Source organism: Paramacrobiotus metropolitanus, unplaced genomic scaffold (genome assembly GCF_019649055.1).
Source record: "Paramacrobiotus metropolitanus isolate TYO unplaced genomic scaffold, Prichtersi_v1.0 Parri_scaffold0000006, whole genome shotgun sequence".
In the NCBI taxonomy this organism is placed as follows: domain Eukaryota; kingdom Metazoa; phylum Tardigrada; class Eutardigrada; order Parachela; family Macrobiotidae; genus Paramacrobiotus; species Paramacrobiotus metropolitanus.
The window spans coordinates 1,253,842-1,272,633 of NW_026570226.1; the positions used below are offsets into that span (position 1 = coordinate 1,253,842).

At 49.0% G+C, this 18,792-nt stretch overlaps 1 protein-coding gene across 9 annotated transcripts; it reads right to left on the minus strand.

The window, feature by feature from the left end:
- Positions 1-10,961: 10,961 nt before the first annotated feature.
- On the minus strand, positions 10,962-18,731 carry LOC129582103 (hyaluronan mediated motility receptor-like). 9 transcript variants are annotated; one of them, XM_055473520.1, is made up of 13 exons: positions 18,300-18,582; positions 17,789-18,050; positions 15,098-15,247; positions 14,856-14,952; positions 14,339-14,726; positions 13,238-14,044; positions 12,783-13,171; positions 12,566-12,679; positions 12,397-12,495; positions 12,114-12,185; positions 11,876-12,016; positions 11,560-11,736; positions 10,962-11,373 (listed from the first exon to the last, which is right to left on the minus strand). In XM_055473520.1, exons 3-13 carry the CDS (start codon positions 15,220-15,222, stop codon positions 11,119-11,121), a joined length of 2,664 nt encoding a protein of 887 aa, XP_055329495.1. In that variant the 5' UTR covers positions 15,223-15,247; positions 17,789-18,050; positions 18,300-18,582; the 3' UTR covers positions 10,962-11,118. The 9 variants fall into 9 exon arrangements, with proteins under 9 accessions (XP_055329495.1, XP_055329494.1, XP_055329498.1 ...); XM_055473519.1 differs by lacking the exons at positions 17,789-18,050; positions 18,300-18,582 and adding exons at positions 15,524-15,611; positions 15,675-16,470; XM_055473523.1 differs by lacking the exons at positions 17,789-18,050; positions 18,300-18,582 and adding an exon at positions 18,613-18,731.
- Positions 18,732-18,792: the final 61 nt, after the last annotated feature.

The window sequence follows — 18,792 nt, forward strand, 5'->3', positions numbered from 1 at the left end:
CACCAGAAATAGCGGAACGCCTGGAACTGATTATGAGGGCCAACGTCTCGCAAGGCAGACCGGCTTATGCGGACGACTTCCCTGTGTTAGGCCAATTGGCCAACGCCAATCAACCAGTCCCTCGGACTTTACGTCAACAGTGGGACGAAGAACAAGCAGCAGCGGACCAACGGTTACGCGAGGCTGACACCGGACCCATTAGGATGACGATCCCTCAGGCACTGAGGAATAGGAACCTCATTAGAGATGCCGAGGACATTGAGCGTCGCCTAACTAACCAGATCCGAGATCTCAGCCCATTCGACCCAGAAGCGGTCAGGCTGACAGAACAGCAACAGAGCCTTACCCAACGGTTGGCTCTGCTCAGGGATCTTACTCCGAACAGTACGATGCCTACCGGCCAATCGTTAACTGTTTTGGACCATACCACAAGATGGATCCGTGAATTTATCGAAGATTACTGGAAGGTCCAACGACCTGGCCCGTCAACGACGGCACGCCCCAGTGACTTCGATCCAGTAAACGAATGGCGACCATCACCAGTGTCTGCGCCAGCACCTTTGGCCCTGACACACGAACCGGCCGCCTTACCATCAGTTGGACAGCCAATTCCAGCTGAGTTGGCCCAGGCCCTAACGGTGCCTGGTCCAACATCAAGCCAATCCGTGGACACTGCTGGACCTGCCATAGCGGACAGCAGCAAAGAAGTTCCACCGCAGGACGTCGAAATGGACGTGAGCCTGCCCGACAATACCCTTGAGCTTTTGTCGGAAAAGTCAGCTGAAACGGAGTCGACACCAGCCCAACCGGCTGGTGAACCGATAAGTCCAATGGCTGTTGATGCGCCAACGGCGTCATCACAGCGCATGTCGAAACCAATTGAAGGCGACATATCTGGTGGTACCCTTGTTGTCCGACCAACGGACAGAAAATCGACAGGAGGAAGGCCAGAACCAGCCACTCCTGCCACAACAAGTGGTCCACAGTCGCCCAGGTTCAAGAAGAAGAAGAGGACTCCTCCAGAAGCCGAAGAGCCTCCTTCGCAGCGGTCACTCCCACCTTGGAGAGAACCGCGTGAAAACCTGGAATTAACTCGTCCAATCAGGTCCACTCCACCAGCGTGGAGTGGCCCGCCAAGGGACTCAGACGCTCCCGGCCCTACCAGGCCTGGCCCGTCCATACTTAAACCGAAGAAGGCGGAACCACCGACTTTGATACTTCGTGGCCTACCGGCCAAGAAGAAGAAGTCGCCGCCGAAGAACTTTCCTGGCAAGGGACATGTGCTTTCCCCACCGGAAGCACCAGCGATTCCGTCAGGAACAACTCAGCCATTGCGGGACGAACCTCCAACGAGGCATCGTATCCGATTGACTCAAACGGAGTCATGGGATGACCCGCACAACCGGGCTGTAAGCGAGATCATAGAACTTGATCTACGCTTAAACCTGACTGAGGAGGACATGCGCCAGCGACTACGCGCCGGCGATCCCACATTAACGGACCGCGAGATTGACCGCATCAACCGAGGTTGTCAATTGATGGTCCAAGAGCGGACAATCCTCATCAGAAGATTGATGGCCATGCGAAGCAGGAGCCAGGCCCTTCGCCAACGCAAGTTGCCTAGCGAAATCATTGAGCATGCCATCTATATCAGGGGCCCACACATTAACCCAAGGGCATGGACAGTAGAACCGCGCCCACGACCAGGCCAGCCAGTGGAAGACGAACTTCCACCGGAAGAGGCAGAAAGCGAGGACGAACGTCCTCAACTGCCTGCGGCCTTCTGGGGCGTTACATCCAGCGAGGAGTCGGAGATCGAAGAAGATTTGGACGAACAAGTCCAAAGGGCGCTATATGAGACCAGTCAGGTCCGGCCACCTTCAACGAAGGAATCGCCACGCCGAAGTCGATCTCCGTCAAAAAGGACTTCTCCTGGACGCGCCACATCAACCCCGGCGCGAATGCCTAGCATGCCGGCCATCGAACCGGCGCCTGCCAGGTTCACACCGAGCCGGCCAGGCAAATCCCCGACCAAAGAGAGGATGGACACCACACCTCCTCCAGAGCCAACCATGACCATTACTGTGGAACGAATCGCAGCACCTACGGTGTCTGCAGGTTCATCACTTGAGCCAGTAACGGTCACGGTTAGAACTCCTGCACCAGTGGTCGCAGAATCGGCCAGAATGATGGTGCAGATAACTCCGGCTGTCTCGGACCAAGAAGTGGAAACCGACACGGCCCTGATGCCCATGAGTGCTCTCACCCCTACCGAGCAGAGACACTTATACGTCCACTCTGACCAAAATGAGCGACGGCGATACCGGTTCCTGCTCACAAAGAGACAGGAGGCGAAGGAGCAGAATAACATGGAAGAATATGACATGTTATCTGAGATGCTCGCGCCATTAGTTTACCGAATGGTAAAAGATTACCGGACCCGTCGCAACCAAAGGGCCTTTCCCCCACCGGAGCAAGACCCAATGATGACTGAAGCCCTGCTGTCAAGTGCCCCACTGATTGTGGCACCGCCAAAGACGCAGGCATCTCCAGCTTCAGAACCAATGGATACTTCTCCGTCCGGACCTGTGGCCGTAGAGCCACAGCCAAAACCAGTCCAACCGGAGGAGTCACCGAAGGCCACTTCGTCGGCACAGGAATCGGCAGGCCAAAGTCAGTCCGGAACAGGGTCAACGGCCGCTACTCCGACAATATTGACGAACATGCCCGCCAGTGTCGACGACATACCTTTTGGCCGTCCAGTAACTTTCCCCATAACCGGGACACTGGATAATTTGGCACTTGGCATGGGTGTGATCCACTCAGCTAACTCCCAACGGAGTAAGCAGCCAAGGAAGGCCAAAAACCCAGAGAGGGCCAGACCGGCCTCTCGTCCAGCTTCTCCTCAACCGAGGGCCAAACCGGCCACTCGTCCAAACTCCCCTCAACCGAGTGGAAGTCAGGCGGCCACACCTCGGCCAACATCTAACCCAGAGGCCGAAAGGAACCGCCAAAAGAAACAAGCGGCCAAGGACAAGAAAAGTCAAGAGGCCAAGATCGCCCAGCTCGAAAAGCGGCTGTCAGGCGATGAAGACGTCCAAGTCCTATCGGACAGTCCAGATAAACCAGCAGAGCCCGCATTAAATCGCTCACGGCGGGACGAGGAGTATGAACCACGCTTCGGGCCAGAACCGCCCTCAGAAGAAGTCATGCTTCCCTCGCCCTGGGACGATGAGGCCGAGCTACCGGATCCTGGACCGGAGGCCACACACATAGAGGTCCCAGCGGATCACTATGTGCGATTAACTGTGGCAGCCGCCAGGGCTATGAGGCGCGCAACAGGACGGGACATGTACCAATGCCTCGTCTGCGTCCTTAGGTCCCGTATGAAATATAAGGAAGAATACCAGGGCCTACCGCCAGCGGACCGTGTACTAACGGCACCCTTTATGCGGCGGATGGTATCTCGGATTCTGGACATGGGACTTCTGGTCCGCACACACCGTGATTGGACCAGCATGATGGAACTACACGTGGCCCATCGGCCAGCAGGACTTTCCCGTAGCAGGGATTTTCCTTTCCATCAGATATGCAGGACCATCGCTTACCTGCACAACCCCAGAGGGTCCAACCTGACCGATATTGCCAGGACACTCAACGCTCTCTATTACCAGGGAGAAGAGAATCTGGATAAACTCACTACCAGACTGGCTGATGAGTTAATTGCGCTGGTCAGGGAAGGAACCCTAGAAACGACCAATGCACACAGGGCGGAACCAATTCGCTTCACCATCCCGGGATTCATCCCACAGAAGACCCAACGGTCTCTGTATGTGTCACATGACGTTGACACAAAATGGGATCCGGACAGAAAGAAAGCGGTTGGACCGCCGAAGGACAAGCTGACCGGCAGAGCCAAGGAGGCTTACTTAATCTCCCAAGAGGCCAAACTGCCAGGTCCAAAGAACTTGCCGGTTGAAAAGCCCCCTCGACCATCGGTCACTAGAAGGGAGAAGGCTGCACGGCAAGAAGTTGAAGAAGAGATGCGCGCGGCCGGAATCCGACCCGTGCCAAGGGACACTGTGTCACTGCCTAACGCAGCTGGCCAGTCCAGACCTCCCTCACCGACTCCGTCAGCCACATCAACTAAGAGTCGGAAGACTACGGCCACAAAGGCCACGGCTGCAAAGAGGAGCGGGAGGAAGGGCCCGCTACCACCGGGCCGAGACATATCGGACTCTGAGGACTCCGAACCGGAGAACTCAGAGGAGGAACAAGAAGAGCCGGACCGGGACCAAAATATGGAATCCCAAAAGTCCGACTCGGATGACAATGACGATGATGACCAGAGCCCTGGTAAACTGACCATTAACGTCCCACCGGACCATGACATGGAAATTCCACCTGGTGATGAAAATCAGCCACCTAACGGTGACCAGGACATGGAGGACCAGGGCGGCGCAGAAGACGCCAGTCAGGACCAGAGCGGCGCAGAAGGCGCCGATCGGGAAAGTCAGGCCAGCGTAGAAGACGCTGAGCCAAGTGGAAGCGGTGCACAGCCCGAACGGGACAGAGTGCGAGACTCCACCTCACCAGAGTCGAATGACGGTGAGATTCAATGGACTTTACCCGACCCATGCCCGGCCAAACCGCGCATTGATTATGTGCCGCCACCGAGAACCACGGTGGCGAGGAAATGGCCCGGCGGAGATCCATCAAAGAAGCCGAAGATCTCCAATACGGACGAGACGTGGGCATACATTAAGGCAGCCTTAAAGGCGTTGTCCCAAACGGGTACAACCCTTGCTACAGGAGGCTTGGCCTTCCAACTTATCCAGAAATGGAATGGCCCACCAATCACCAAGTCCAAGGTGATGAAATACATTAGAATGGCCTATGAAGAAGGAGCCATCCTTCGAACCCATCTGCCCAACATGCAGATGTTCTACACGTTCCCACCGGAAAGACGTGATGAAGCACCTCAAGGCTACTGGGAATGGCGAAATGCCATCTTGGCGGTACTGACCACCACGCAACATCCCTTGGGCCTGACAAGAGGCGAAATGGCCAATCAACTCCTTGGACGATACGATGTACAACTTTCGACGTACGATCCTCAGCTGAGTGACGGGAATGAATATCCCCCTAGTCGCCCCAACGGGTTGTACTACCTCAGCGAGGACGTGCGATACATCGTCAAAAAGATGCTGCGCGAAGGCTGGCTCGAGCAAACTGTCGACGAGCCAGAAGCCCAGCAGCGGTATCGGATGAAGAATAATCCACCGGATCGCTATGGCCCTCGTCCCACCGAACCCGCCTCCTTGGCCTCAACCAAGTCCAAGAAGAAGCGGCGCACTTACCATCAGTGACCTAGGCGTAGAATTCGCATAGGGTCTAGGGGGTGAACCCGATATAATACACCGGGCAAGAAAAGCCTAGTTAACAAATCACACGTAAAATCATAGGGACGTAAAATATAGGGCGTAATTACCATAGGGACCCGTCATAGAAAGTGGACTTAACCTTATTCTGCAAGTTTCATTTCTGTTACCACAGAGAATGGGACTTACACCACAGCAGAAGTACGAACCGCGATGTTCGGACTGCAGGCGCAACAGCGGAGACCAAAACCGCCGGGACAACGCCCCACGGGAATTGTTCCCTTGCGCATACCACCTGCGGCCGGGCTTCCGCGACGAGTGACAGAGCCTACTGCTTCTACTTGGAAGTGGTGAGAGGCAACTTTGAGGCATACTGCCACATGACCAGCCGCGATGGAAGCCACCTGTTTCCCCTACTGAGGGACCATGAGCAGATAGAGATCTACGATCTCTACATGCAACGCAGTGGTGACCGACAACCTGGCTGGAGCAGTACCGGAACCCAGATTCCTCCACTCAGCCAATCGGCTCGAGAACGGAAAGAGGAACGAGACCGGGAACGTCGAGCCCGTAACACGGGTTCTGACCAGTCCTCAGGGCGCGGCCCAACGGCCGCCCCGAAAACATATGGACATCAGCAACGGCCATCGTCAGGCTCTCAATCCTACGGATATGAGATGTCTACACCGACGACATACAACCAGATCCTGGAAAACATCAACAAAGCTATGGTTGACCAGGTGGCCAAACAGCTGATGGAAGGTGGACTGTTGGACGCCCTGAAAGGCCAATATCAGCCAGCGCGTACAGAGCAACGTACGCCACTGGCACCGCTACCGCGGAACCCAGATGACTTACGTCATCAGATCCACAGCCGCAACCAGGACCAAACTGGCCGCCGTAGCCAGCCCGAGGAGCGCCAAACGCGCACATCACCTGGGAAACGGGGCGAGGCAGAGTCCAGCCTGGTTGTCGCTCAGTCCACCAAGCGACCAGAAAGAAGCGTCAGCTCGGTGGCCCACAATATCAGCATCCAGATACCAATGGAGACGGAGTCCGCACCGCCGTCATCGGACCCACCGGCCCGACAAGACGCAAGCGTCAGTGCCACGGACTTCGACCCATATAAACATGCTGAGGACCAGGGCATCAATATCCGGCCACGTCCCCATCGGGAGGTGACGGATTACATCATGGGCGCTATCCCATACCCTAGGGATCGATGGGCCCAAGTCAATGCCATGGTCCAGAATCTGCAAACCTTCGTCATCCGGTCCGGACTCGAGATGGAAATGCAGAAAAGGAGTGGCCCCGTGCTTTCAGCATGGCGGAACATATCGATAACCGCGAGGGCTACCCCATGGTCCGTGATAATGCTCTATCGAGCATCACGGACGTGAACTTACTCGGACAGCCCGTTACCAGACCGGACTGGAACGACTTGTGCCAACTGCACATAAAGGACGACCAACTCGACGTCGTCAAATACCTGGCCCAGTTCGTCCTACCGGACGCGAACGCCAGTTTCATAATGGCAGCCGCCAGAGCCGCCATGGAAATCCCATGCAAACCGGCTGACCATAAGGATAACCCGGAAACGCAGATTTACTCGTACAACGGCACGATGTTACGCATCTTCGCCGCTAGACTCGGACACCTACGGTGCCACTGGGAACTTGAAGTTGCCTATCGGCAGGGGAAAATCATTCCTCGCTTATTGACCCAAGTGGCCCTCCTAGGAAACCAAATCCATGAAATCGAGGCGGGAGTCAAAATCCAAAGCGCCCTGAATGTTTTCAGGAGCCGCCCCAAAGACTACCGTTATCGCCATCCAACGGACTTCGACGACGGTGCGGAAGCGTTCGTTAACCGAACGGCAGCGCGGAAACTTCCAACGAAGTTTCGCACTCAACGATCCTCAACAGGATCGTCCGCACACGTCCAGACCCAGGCCGAACAGTCTGGCCCAGAAGTCCAGCCGACCAGCACCTCCAGCCAACATCAACATAACCTGACTGAACAGGAATTGGCGGACATGGAGGAAAGCGTCGTTGACCCACTCAACCCAGGGTTGGGCGACGGCGACCAAGCCGGACAAGGAGGGCAGGAATAGGCCAACGGCCATTCCTGCATGTCGGCCCTAAAATTGGACCGGCATCGGCTGAACCGGACTTGAACACCATAGTGGGCACAATCCAACGGTTGTGACCCTCGCCCAACAAACGTGGCTTACAGCCATGTATCGTCCACCTCACCGGACCTTAATCCCTGGATCTTAACCGGATTCCCCGGATTGGCTCTGGCTTAGCGGCTGGGACCATGAATTTGGCTCGGCCATCCCAGACCATCCGACGGAGTCCACCGGACCGAACTTGGCACAAGGCCTGGTTCACCGGCATGGAAAGGATCCAGCGCCCAGAAGGCGGCGACGGCCCGCATAGAAGTTGCGACAAGCCGTGGATCGATCCTGGCCCGCATAGAAGTTGCGACAAGCCAAGGATCAGCCTGGCCCGCATAGAAGTTGCGACAAGCCAAGGCCAAGTCCTGGCCCATAGAAGTTGGACCAGGCCCACTATGCGTCTAACCGACCATAGATGGCTCACGAGTTCAGTTGCCATACCAAGGAACTGGGACAAGTGAGTTCGGGAGCCACATAGAAGTTGTGGTACACCCATTTAGCATGCCACGTCCAACATCCTCACCACGGACCGCCCAGAGGCCCATCCAAAAGATGCACCGCCCAGAGGCCAAATGAGGATGCTTCTAGTCAGTAGACCGACTCCTTTGTGGAAAACGCCTACCGGCGCCCACAACTTAATTTTTTGGAATTTTTTTGGCCCGCCATACACCTTGGACCGTCGAAAAAACGACTAAGTCCTTTTGGCCCGCCATACACCTTGGACCGTCGAAAAAACGACTAAGTCCTTTTGGCCCGCCATACACCTTGGACCGTCGAAAAAACGACTAAGTCCTTTTGGCCCGCCATACACCTTGGACCGTCGAAAAAACGACTAAGTCCTTTTGGCCCGCCATACACCTTGGACCGTCGAAAAAAAACGACTAAGTCCTTTTGGCCCGCCATACACCTTGGACCGTCGAAAAAGCGACTAAGTCCATTTGGCCCGCCATCAATTTTGGCCCATCGAAAAACGACTAAGTTTTTTGGCCCGTCCAACGACGTGGCTCATCAAAAAAACGACTAAGTCCACATCGGAGAGCCAAAACCTGTTATACAGGACCTCAACGTCCCACACCAGCCGGAGGTGAGCCATATCACAATAGAACCTCGTATCCCGGCCCAGAGCATGTCAGAGACCGAGTTTGGACCGCCCCAACGGGTTTGGTCCATCACACCACCTCGGTCCTGGGACTTGGAAAATTTTTCCATTGTGGCCCTCTTGGACTTAGAAGATTTTTGGACCTAGGCGCATGACCAAACTGGCATGCAAGGCCAAACCGGTCCAAGTTAGAGACCCATGTGAACCACCCTAACGGGACTGGTCCAAAGCACCAATTTTGGCCACTGGGAAGGAATCCGACAGGACTCCCACTCCCGCCACACCAGGGACAACCCTAACGGGTCAGGTCCAATAGAGGCATGTCAGACCAAAGCATGGCCATCCTAACGGAATTGGTCCAAGCATACTATTTTGGTCACAGGAGCACCTCTCCTGTCCAGAGGCAATACTCTGGCCCTATATGGACAGCCCAACCGGGCTTGGTCCACCATACTTGAACCAGGAAGGGGACAACCTGTCCTTGCGCATGCAACCGTGCCTTCCTTATACCGCACCGCTGGATTTACTCCACTGGACCCCTGTGGACATCTCTGGGAACCGTCGCCCCGGATCTACAGGACCAGACCAATCCTAACGGATACAGCGGACCGTTGACTAGGACCCCTGTGGACTAAAGTGGCCCTGTGGTAAACCTAGTCGGAATAAGCCATTTTTCGTCTAGTTTTTTAACCATACCTGGTTTTTCTAGACTTTATTAACCAAAGAATTAATGTTTTTATTTAGCCATTTAACCAAAGGAATTGGCTTTGGGATCTCTAACTATGATCTTACTTTCTTAAATTCTCACCGAAATTGTGATTTTTTTTTTATTTCGATGTTTAACCCATGAGCCTTATAAACTTTATTTTTTTACCTGTTCGACCAACCGAGCCTTCAAACCACACTGGAACCCCCAGCAACCAGAGTGCACTCCAGATTTCGGCCGTTCGGTGCACTGCACCGCGGGTCTGGAGGAACCGACCCTACCGGGTTTAGAGACAAAGTGGCATCCGGCCCTACCGGGTATCGGATCCTGGCACCCTACCGGGTTGGCCAGGGGCAGAGTCGGAAGGTGCTCGCAGGAGCTCCCACTCCCGCCCAGAGGCATGTCAGAGACCGCACACTCGAGGCGGTAGACACCTCTTGTGGCTTTGCTCTGTCGCCCGCCCGCGCACGGCTACTCCATTCGTGCCGCGCTATTACGCTGCTCACTCAGCGTATACTTTGTCTACGCTGACCAATCAGCGCATTTCTGCACTCTTGGGGGCGTAGCCCAGCGCCTACGAGCGATTCTATGCTTTACGGCATCAGCTGTTGCGTACCCGCAGCACGCTGCATCATTACCACTTTTACTGACTTGCGCGCTCGCAGCTACTTTTTCCACAGTGATACCGCATTGGTTTTCTGTGTTTGTTTGTGGTTGCTTTATTGTTACCAATAAAGGCGATATTTGCCCCATTTTTCCATCTGCTTCTGTGTCATATCTGACAACCATGAGGGACCGAGGGAAATCATGTTCCACGATTTTTAACAGCTGAGGCAGCTGAGTTTTATCGAGCACAATCATGTGAATGCCGCTGATACTAATCCACCCGTATTAACCTCGACGATCCCAAAAACCGTGAATTTTAGGCGAATCTCAAACAATTTCGGACGTCGGTTTCAGAAAACTGCAAACCGAAGCGTGCACACAGGCTTATAAAAAAGGCAGCGGAGTATTGTGTCCATGTAAACTTTTTACGTGGATTTTTCTTTTCTGCTTGATTATCACTTTATTAGTTATTACCGCCATGTTGCTTTCGAGTATAGATATGACTTTTAGGTACCCATACAGTTCTACACACCGAGCGTGCTGGTTTTGGAATTAACTGATGCTGATTAGATTATAAACACTAACGGTAATCCAACGAGCAATAACAACTTCCGTAGATTTTACAGCTTATCGTCAGTTTTTCAAATACTGTCACAGACAGTATCACTTCTATACCGCAAATTGCCAATGACACCACAGCCGCGCCACGTGCGCCCGGATCCGAGTCCGCCCAGTGGAGGTTTGTTTTCTCAAGTATAATTCAAGTGTGGGAAAGCCGACGTTCAGTCTGGATAAAAACGTGCGTCGTACATGTAACGCCAACCTAATGTTTGTTAATTTGTTACAGTTGATCAACTAATTTTCGTATACAGTAAGTCCATATTAAAACGCAATGCTTGTCGAATGTGGTATCCATCATCCATCATGAAGGATACCTCCGCATTTTCTAGACATGATTGCACAGTCTCCGAAATTGTACGCAGGTAGTACACACAAACAAAACGGTATGAGAAGCAGTTTCATTTCTTGATTACAATCGTCAAAACTCAGAACCGATTAGTTCAACGTACAACTAACAGCAAACGAAAAATTTCGACCTACAGACGACTGCAAAACAGTGCCAAGTAAGATCGTCGAAGACGGTAAATCAGAATCGGGGACTTCTAATCACAAGAAATGTGGCTACTGCTCCCACAAGAAACGATGCCCCGCAAGAAAAATAAAGTTTCAGTGAATCTGAAGACTGACCAGAAATACTACTAGAATTCCGTGACTGGTCATCGCTAATCAAGGCTTTGGTTTTTGGCATCACCGCCACTCCCTCATCTCCTTTCCGGCATTCAGGCAATGATGCAGCAACCTCGACGCTATAGGGGAAGGAAGCATTGTCAGACAATGGTAGCTATAAGAAAACGACAAAAACAACCAATCACACGCCCAAAATGTATGGTCATTAGTCACGTGACCGCCACCACAAAGCAAAATTTTATTATCACCAAAAGCGAGAATTTTACTGAGTTAGGGGGGTCACAGCGACAAACACCACATTTCTAGCATGTGACCGGATCACATAAACAATCTCACTGACCTTTCGCGGTTTCGGAACGTCCGATTCTGTCGGCTGCCAGGGCTGTGGTCCGTTGGGCTCGTTGTCAGCTGCGGTCCCGTTTGAGATACCATTCGCTGTCGGGGCATTACTAGTTGAACTTCCGTTTGGGAGACGGACATCAATCATGGGCGACGCGTTGGCTGAGGAATTGTTAGCCTATATAAAAAGCCAATTATTCCACCTGATTTTAAGTCAATGAGTTTGTACTGAAAAATACAGCGATGAATGTTACACAATTTCAACAATTATCACTTAGAATTGCGGGTGTTGATGTTTAACATTCGGTGAAACTTACGTTCTTATTCAGATCATCCGTCACATCAGCCCCCTGTTTGAAGCCGGGCATCCCAAAAGCATCAACTTCCTTCATTGGAGCACTGATGTGGCGCTCTTCCGTAATCTGTCGCGGACTACCCTCGATTTGCACAGTACGAAACTAAAAATACCAAAACCAGATATGTTGAATTGAATCAAGTGTTGCTCCACTGTTGTTATAGTAGTAACTGGAGAGAGTTTCCTAATTTCCCGCTTACTGTTTCAGGCGCATTGATCCATGGGTCTTCGACATCATCAACGTTAAACGATGCAGAGGCCAAATCTTCACCCTAATCACAACAGCCAAAATGATAGCGCTCACGTACGCGGTAATTAATTCTTTGTAGTTAACAAACAGTAAAGTAAAACGCAGCAGCTATCCATGTTCAAAATTTGAATCATTTTGAGTAGTTCGACCACGGAAGCTGCTCTTTGCCGCTGTGATGACTACAGCCAAATAAATACTGAAACTATCCATTGCCCTTATTTGTCCATACATACTTTATAATCCTTTCTGGACTCTACGCGCGGTGGGCTGCTCTCCGGGGTGTTTAATGCCGGATCATTAATGAGTTTTTCCAGAATGCTGCCACCAATCATCTACATAATTATAAAATTGTCAATATAAATTGAACGCACAAATGCAGTCAGTCACTGCAAAATGCCTTACAGTGGGTGTCCCAGCCTGACCACGCAACTGCTCATTGACCAGTACTTGCCGCTGCAATGCCTTTTCGGTTTTATAAAACTTTTCAGAGATGACATGCAGATCATCCTCTTTTTGCTAAAAATGGGAATAATATCAATCCATGGAACAATTTCCCAGATACATCAAAGCAAACCAATAATTGTGCGGGCCCTTTACAAAGATCACGAACAATACATACCTTCAGAAGTGCTTCGCTAGCGGTGATATTTTCTCGCAGTGTCGGCAATTCAGCGACATCTCGGGACAGCTTTCTCAGTTGTTCTTCCGTTTTTTCATTGTTTTGGCGGAGCTCCCCGATGATTTTCTCCATACTTTCATTACTCCGTTTTAGCTCGTCAATCTGATGACATTTAATAACCATCCCGTCAAACTGCTCCTGCAGGTCATGCTGTTTTCGTTTCAACTGCTGCATTTCTTCCGTGGATGTTGTCAGCTTGGCCATCAGGGCGCGATTTTCTTCTTCCAGTGTGATGCGCGCCGCTTTCAGCTTTTCCAGCAAAGCGCGTTCTTCTTCCAGTTCGCTCGGCGAAAGTTTCAGCTCTTGTCGCAGCGATTCCACCTCTGTACCTTCAAAACACGATAAAGTTCGCAATTAGCAGATTCATTTGACCTGTGATGCAGCCAGCCTCTTACTATCAACAACGGCGCTTTTTACTAACGCCTCCTGTTGCAGAACCGTGTGATTTTTCAGTTCTTCAAGTTCCTTTTGGCTAAGCAACAGCTTATTCGTTAAATCAACTGTCTCTTGCTGCAGTGTTTCTTTTACGTTTGTCACAAATTCCAGCTCTGCCAGAGCATTTTTTAACTGTCCAACTTCAGACTGCAGCGACTCTTTCTCCGAGATGGCCGTTTTCTTCTCCTTTTCCATCTCCCGCACTAGTACAGTTTTCGCCTGTACGTCCTTCTTGGCCGAATCCAGATCCGATTCTAAAGTGACTACTTTCTGACGGATTGTATCCAAATTAGCGGCATCCATTTTGAGAAGGGCGTACTTTTCAGCTGACTGCTGGCGCAAATCCATTAACTGTTGCTCCAATTCTGTCGCTCGGCTCTTTTCGACTTCCAGAGCGCTGATCACTGCCGACTGCGATTCCAATTCAGCCGCCAATTTTCGTTCGTGCTGCTCGTGAGCAGCAATGGCAACCTTAAGGTCGTGCACTTCCAACTTTGCACTACGGAGATCGTCGTTAGCCCGCTGATTGTCGGCAACCGCCTGTTGCAGCTCCCCTACGGCTTTTTCCCATTCTTCTTTGTAGCCGGGTGCAGTAGTGACCTTATGATCCTCGAACTGGAGAGAGGACTGACATGTGTCGGTCGAAACGATTACGACAGGAGGTGGATTATCCGACATCGAGCGATCATCTGAAGCAACGACGGGAGTGATATTCACCGAGTGAGCCTCTGGAAACGCCACGGGAGGCAAGTTGGCTAAATGATCACCTAAAATTAAGCAGGCCTATATTTAAGGCATTTATAATTACTGAATGCTGGCCACTGTACCCTTAATTAATTCACTCAGATGGAGATGGCACTGAGTATAAATGTTATTGAATACAAAAGCCGATTGATCTTTTCCTATTCTTTTTGTGACGCAGGAGATACAAATCGAAATATAAAGATTAATTTGAATTGAAAATTTAAAAAACTCGATTATCCTGAAAATTTAAGAAATCGAAACAAAATATGCCAATATACACTTGTGCGAATCCGTATGCAGCATCCAGAATCACTTACCCGCACCAGCACCAGCAGAAGCCATCGGAGGAATCGGAGATCGCTTGCTTTTCTTCTTCTTGGGAACGGGTGAGCTTCCCTGTTTGGCAACCGGCGGCTTTCCGTCGGCAAATGAAATCGCAGAACCGCTTGACGATGGCTCGGTCAGTGAGATTCCCGTGGATCGTTTGATGTCCTGTTCCACAACCAGTGGAGTCGGCGACGGTGAGGGCTGCGGTGGTGAGGACACTGCACTGTCGTTTTTCTCAACGACTGCGGCCGATTCAACGGACGGCAAAGATTCCGCTGGTGTCGGTGATGGACTGTCCCCTTCCACTGATTCAACAGATTTGGACTTTCCTTTACGATTAATTCTGCGGCGCTGGGAATTGGTTAGATTGGAGCGTCTCTGTTTATAACACGTGCCAACTTTAATCGCAAGGAAATTAAGGGTTGCAATAGTTATTAGTTAAGGGGGTACAATTTAGGCGGGAACTCACCGGTTAACTTTTTACTAATAACCGCTATGCTCACTTACCGGGCCGTCGCCATTGTCGACACTATCGCTGCGGCTTAAATCATCGGTTGATCCCATTGTAGAACTGTCATCTTTATCGTCGGGTTTTGGGTTCAGCCTAAATCCGATAACAATCTTGACAACAATCAGTGATCGCGTTTATACTCGTAGTAAGTACGGCTTTATGAAAGCAAAGCATGGCGCGCATTTCACACATGCAACGCTTTAGCGCAGGCAGTCAATCATCGCGTCATGGCGCTTACTCTTTGGAGATTCGGGCGGGAAGGGAAGCCGCCTTTGCGGCTTTGGATGCCGGAACGGGAATGAAGCCAACAGATGAGCTGACGTTGGAGTTTACGGGCTCCTGGCGGTTTCTATGCTTGCCCATACTGATCGCTTTCTTCAGGGACGGACTAAGCACAGAAAAAAGAACAGATATTTACTAGTGCTAGTTCACGAAACTGAATGGTTAGAATTAGTAAGACAATTTTTGTACGTCCGCAGAAATCTACAGCTATCGCTTTAAGTCGGAGACGCTCGTAAGAGTCCCAAGAAGAAATTTGTCAAACTGGACTTCCTCAGATGCCTGATAGAAATTAGAAAGGACTTATAAACGTAGGCTCATTTATAAACGTAGATTAAACGTAGTCGACCTCAAAGTGTCGAACTACAGGTCAACAATAGCTTACGTTTTACAAGTCACAACTAACGCGACATCCGTATAATCAATCGCCAGTCGCCACCATGCACACCGGGTGGAATTTTCAGCGTGCCAGACTGCCAGTGAAAATAAGGTTGCTAAATCAGCCTAAATGCCTAAATCAACAAAGATGTACTTACTCTTGTACGCCTAAAAGAGGTGTGGACTCGTGGGCTGACTGGTGAGGTGTAGCATACCATCAAAACAAAATTTAATGATAATTATTTATGACATAGTACGAACTAAGAACCGTGACCAGGCTATCACACTTCCTTTTAAAACTGAATATTGATTAATCCTTTTTTTCTGAATGATAACAAATTATGAATAAAATATGAATATGTAGTTGCATATGTGAACGGCGATTGTAAAGCACAAGCTCTAACCCGATGCTAATGTACCTCGTATCTATTTATATCTATTATTCTATATCTATACTCGTATATTAAAAACATATATATAGTTTAATCCCAATTTAATTGTCATAGTTGTCAGATCTTCTAAAATCTAAAGACTTGAGAAACTTTCTGTCCTGATAACAAAATCTGGTTACTACCTAAAACTATTCGGAGAGTCATGACTCACGAGGAACACCGAAGTGCAATCTTAATTAAAGTGTAACAATAATAAAATTAAATTAATACGTGACAATAAAAATTAATTCAACTAATGCTAGAAAATCTTATGTGACACAGTGAAAGCAAAAACCAATAAATTAATGCGCTACAGTTTACAGCAGTTGCACTTGTACTCGATAACCTCATTATAACCATTTATCCAGCCCCGTAAACTGCAGAAAATAGAAATATATCGAAATATAGTAGAAAACAGAAATAATTCTATGTACACACTACAGAGTATATAGATATATTTTATTATATTTATATTATAGTAAGTACATACTTTACTTTTTATAACTTATAGATACATATCATGAAAATTAGCAAAGTCATAATAAGAATGAGGCAGAACTGTAAGAGTCTTGTATTACTTAGGCGTTGCTGCATTCATACTCGTACATTACTGATCACACACACTATTTCCTTCTGCTGCAGGTTGCTAAAACTTCAGCACTGGAATGTATCATCTGTGGAGGGTTTACATGGGTCCTTGTGGAAGGGAATGCTTCAATGCCGGAAAATTACTGCCGCAAAAACTATGCGAATACGCGAATGACGCAATCGCGACAGCACGCAAGGAAAAGATCAGCTTGTAACAAACCTGTGCAGCGTTGCAGTGTCTGCAGAGCGCTTTCATTCAGAGATAGCAGGCAGAACGATACCACCGCCAGGCAAAACCCAAAATAACGATGTCCAGGGTTGCTCATCCGACGAGCCAACCAACGATACAGTAGTAACAAATCGAATCCTAATGACATGTTATTACTGCCGCAAACATTAACTTGCATAAAACAATAAAAGTAAAAATTGTAAAATCTTCGCGAAAAGCGATCCTCATGGTGCCACAATTCTGGCTGAAATTTCTACCGCGGCTTATGGGTAACCGTAAAACGGTAAAACGAAAAAATTTATCAACTCTTGCGCTTTTTAAGAAAATTCAACACTACGGTGCTTCAGTTCGGAAGGAAGGTTCTTACTAAGCGATCAAAACTTAAATTACCAATTAATATAGTAATCTCCAATTAGGCTGCTGCACACTCAAATGCATGTATAAAAACCAAAAGGCAAAAGATCGTGAACCGCTTATTTTTGCTCTCTCAGATGCTTACTTGAAGTATGATTTTCTCTAATTTTTCTAACTGTAAAAATAATATCACCAGACACCAGCAATTTCGATGAAGACCCATCTAATTAAGTGCCCCTCACAGAGCACATCGCAGTACCGGTCTTACCCAAATTAGATCAACAAAATCAAAATGGGATCGGTATCAGTGAATAGTGGCTAACAAAATGCCAAAACTAACCAGAACTCATTGCACTCTGTAAACGATATAAGTTCGGATAAATAAAAATATTATGTAATCAGTTACTAAACTGCATCATTAACCGGAAATTGGAATGTTAAAACAAAAACTGAAAAGTCGGAAACCCAAATACGATTAACATTAACGATTAAAAAAGAATGAGTTGATGAACTGCGGAAACGGTGTCAAAATTATATTATCGGAAATTCGCACTACGGGCTGTACGTGCGAGTGGAGGCACAAGCACTGCGCAACACCAATCCCATCATAAGGTTTGCAAAGCCACACCCATACAAAAGCCGGCAAAGCGCGCGTTAACGTTGTTCTTACTTCTTGTGTTAACCACTCGTATTGAATTTTAGTCATTTCCGGTGATTCATTCACAATCAAAGATCGAAACTTTGAAAAACGATGTAAGAGGTAGAAAACGATGTAAGAAATACATGATGTAAGAAACAGCCAAGGTTTAAAATTGGCAGAATCTTGGCAGACTTTTGTAAATAACCCGAACAAGACATCCTTCCATTACGGTGGTTCGAGACATCCTTCCATTACGGTGGTTCGAGCGCGAGGAATTGGTGTATCATGTACGCTACGCAGATACAGTAACATGTGCACCCAGACAGCTACAGAGCTGAATTGTTTTTATTTAAAATAACAAAACTTATTTGTTTAGTCATCTTGACTATTTATTATCTATGTGAATGACGCCACGTTAGGAAGGTTTGACTTGAAGCGTAAGTACTGCAGTGATACAGCAATTATCGAGCTTCCAATCACGGATAATTACTGTACAGTGCACTTGTACACTGTAGTCTGTAAATGCTAGATATACACTTACCTGCTTAGCATTTTTAGATGGAACAATCGAAAACGTATGAAAACTAAATCTGCTTTCGGTCTAATTATTATTATCAATGCAAAACAATCAAATGAGAATTAGTGCGGTAATCCAGTGCAGTGACTCCAGTAAATCATGATTTATGAATTGCATCTGCAACCATGGAGGCACATAGCAGTGATAACACACACTAAATGGCAGCTGGAAAAAAATACACCCTCAAACGCTTCTGTCGCGACATGTTTAATTAGTCAGTAAAATTCTGCATATCCAGCGTTCTCGATTTACATTCTGCTTAAAATTCGATACGCACACGAATATCAAGTTCAATCGGGCCAAGGAATTTATTTATAAACCATTACTTAACGATACAACGGTATGCGAGTAAAAAGTTAAAAAAAGTCAAATCTAAAAATAGCCCACACATCGCTTGGAAGGCGCAGAACGATAACACAAATCAACTCGTACTGCATTCACATCAACGGACTTCAAA

Bases quoted from the DNA above. Each gene is read 5' to 3' on its own strand.
- LOC129582103 (XM_055473517.1), bottom strand. The intron at 14,727-14,855 runs GTAAGTGAGCAT...TGTTATAAACAG, and splicing joins TCGACAATGGCGACGGCCCG to AGACGCTCCAATCTAACCAA. The intron at 12,680-12,782 runs GTATGTATTGTT...TCCCATTTTTAG, and splicing joins CTAGCGAAGCACTTCTGAAG to CAAAAAGAGGATGATCTGCA.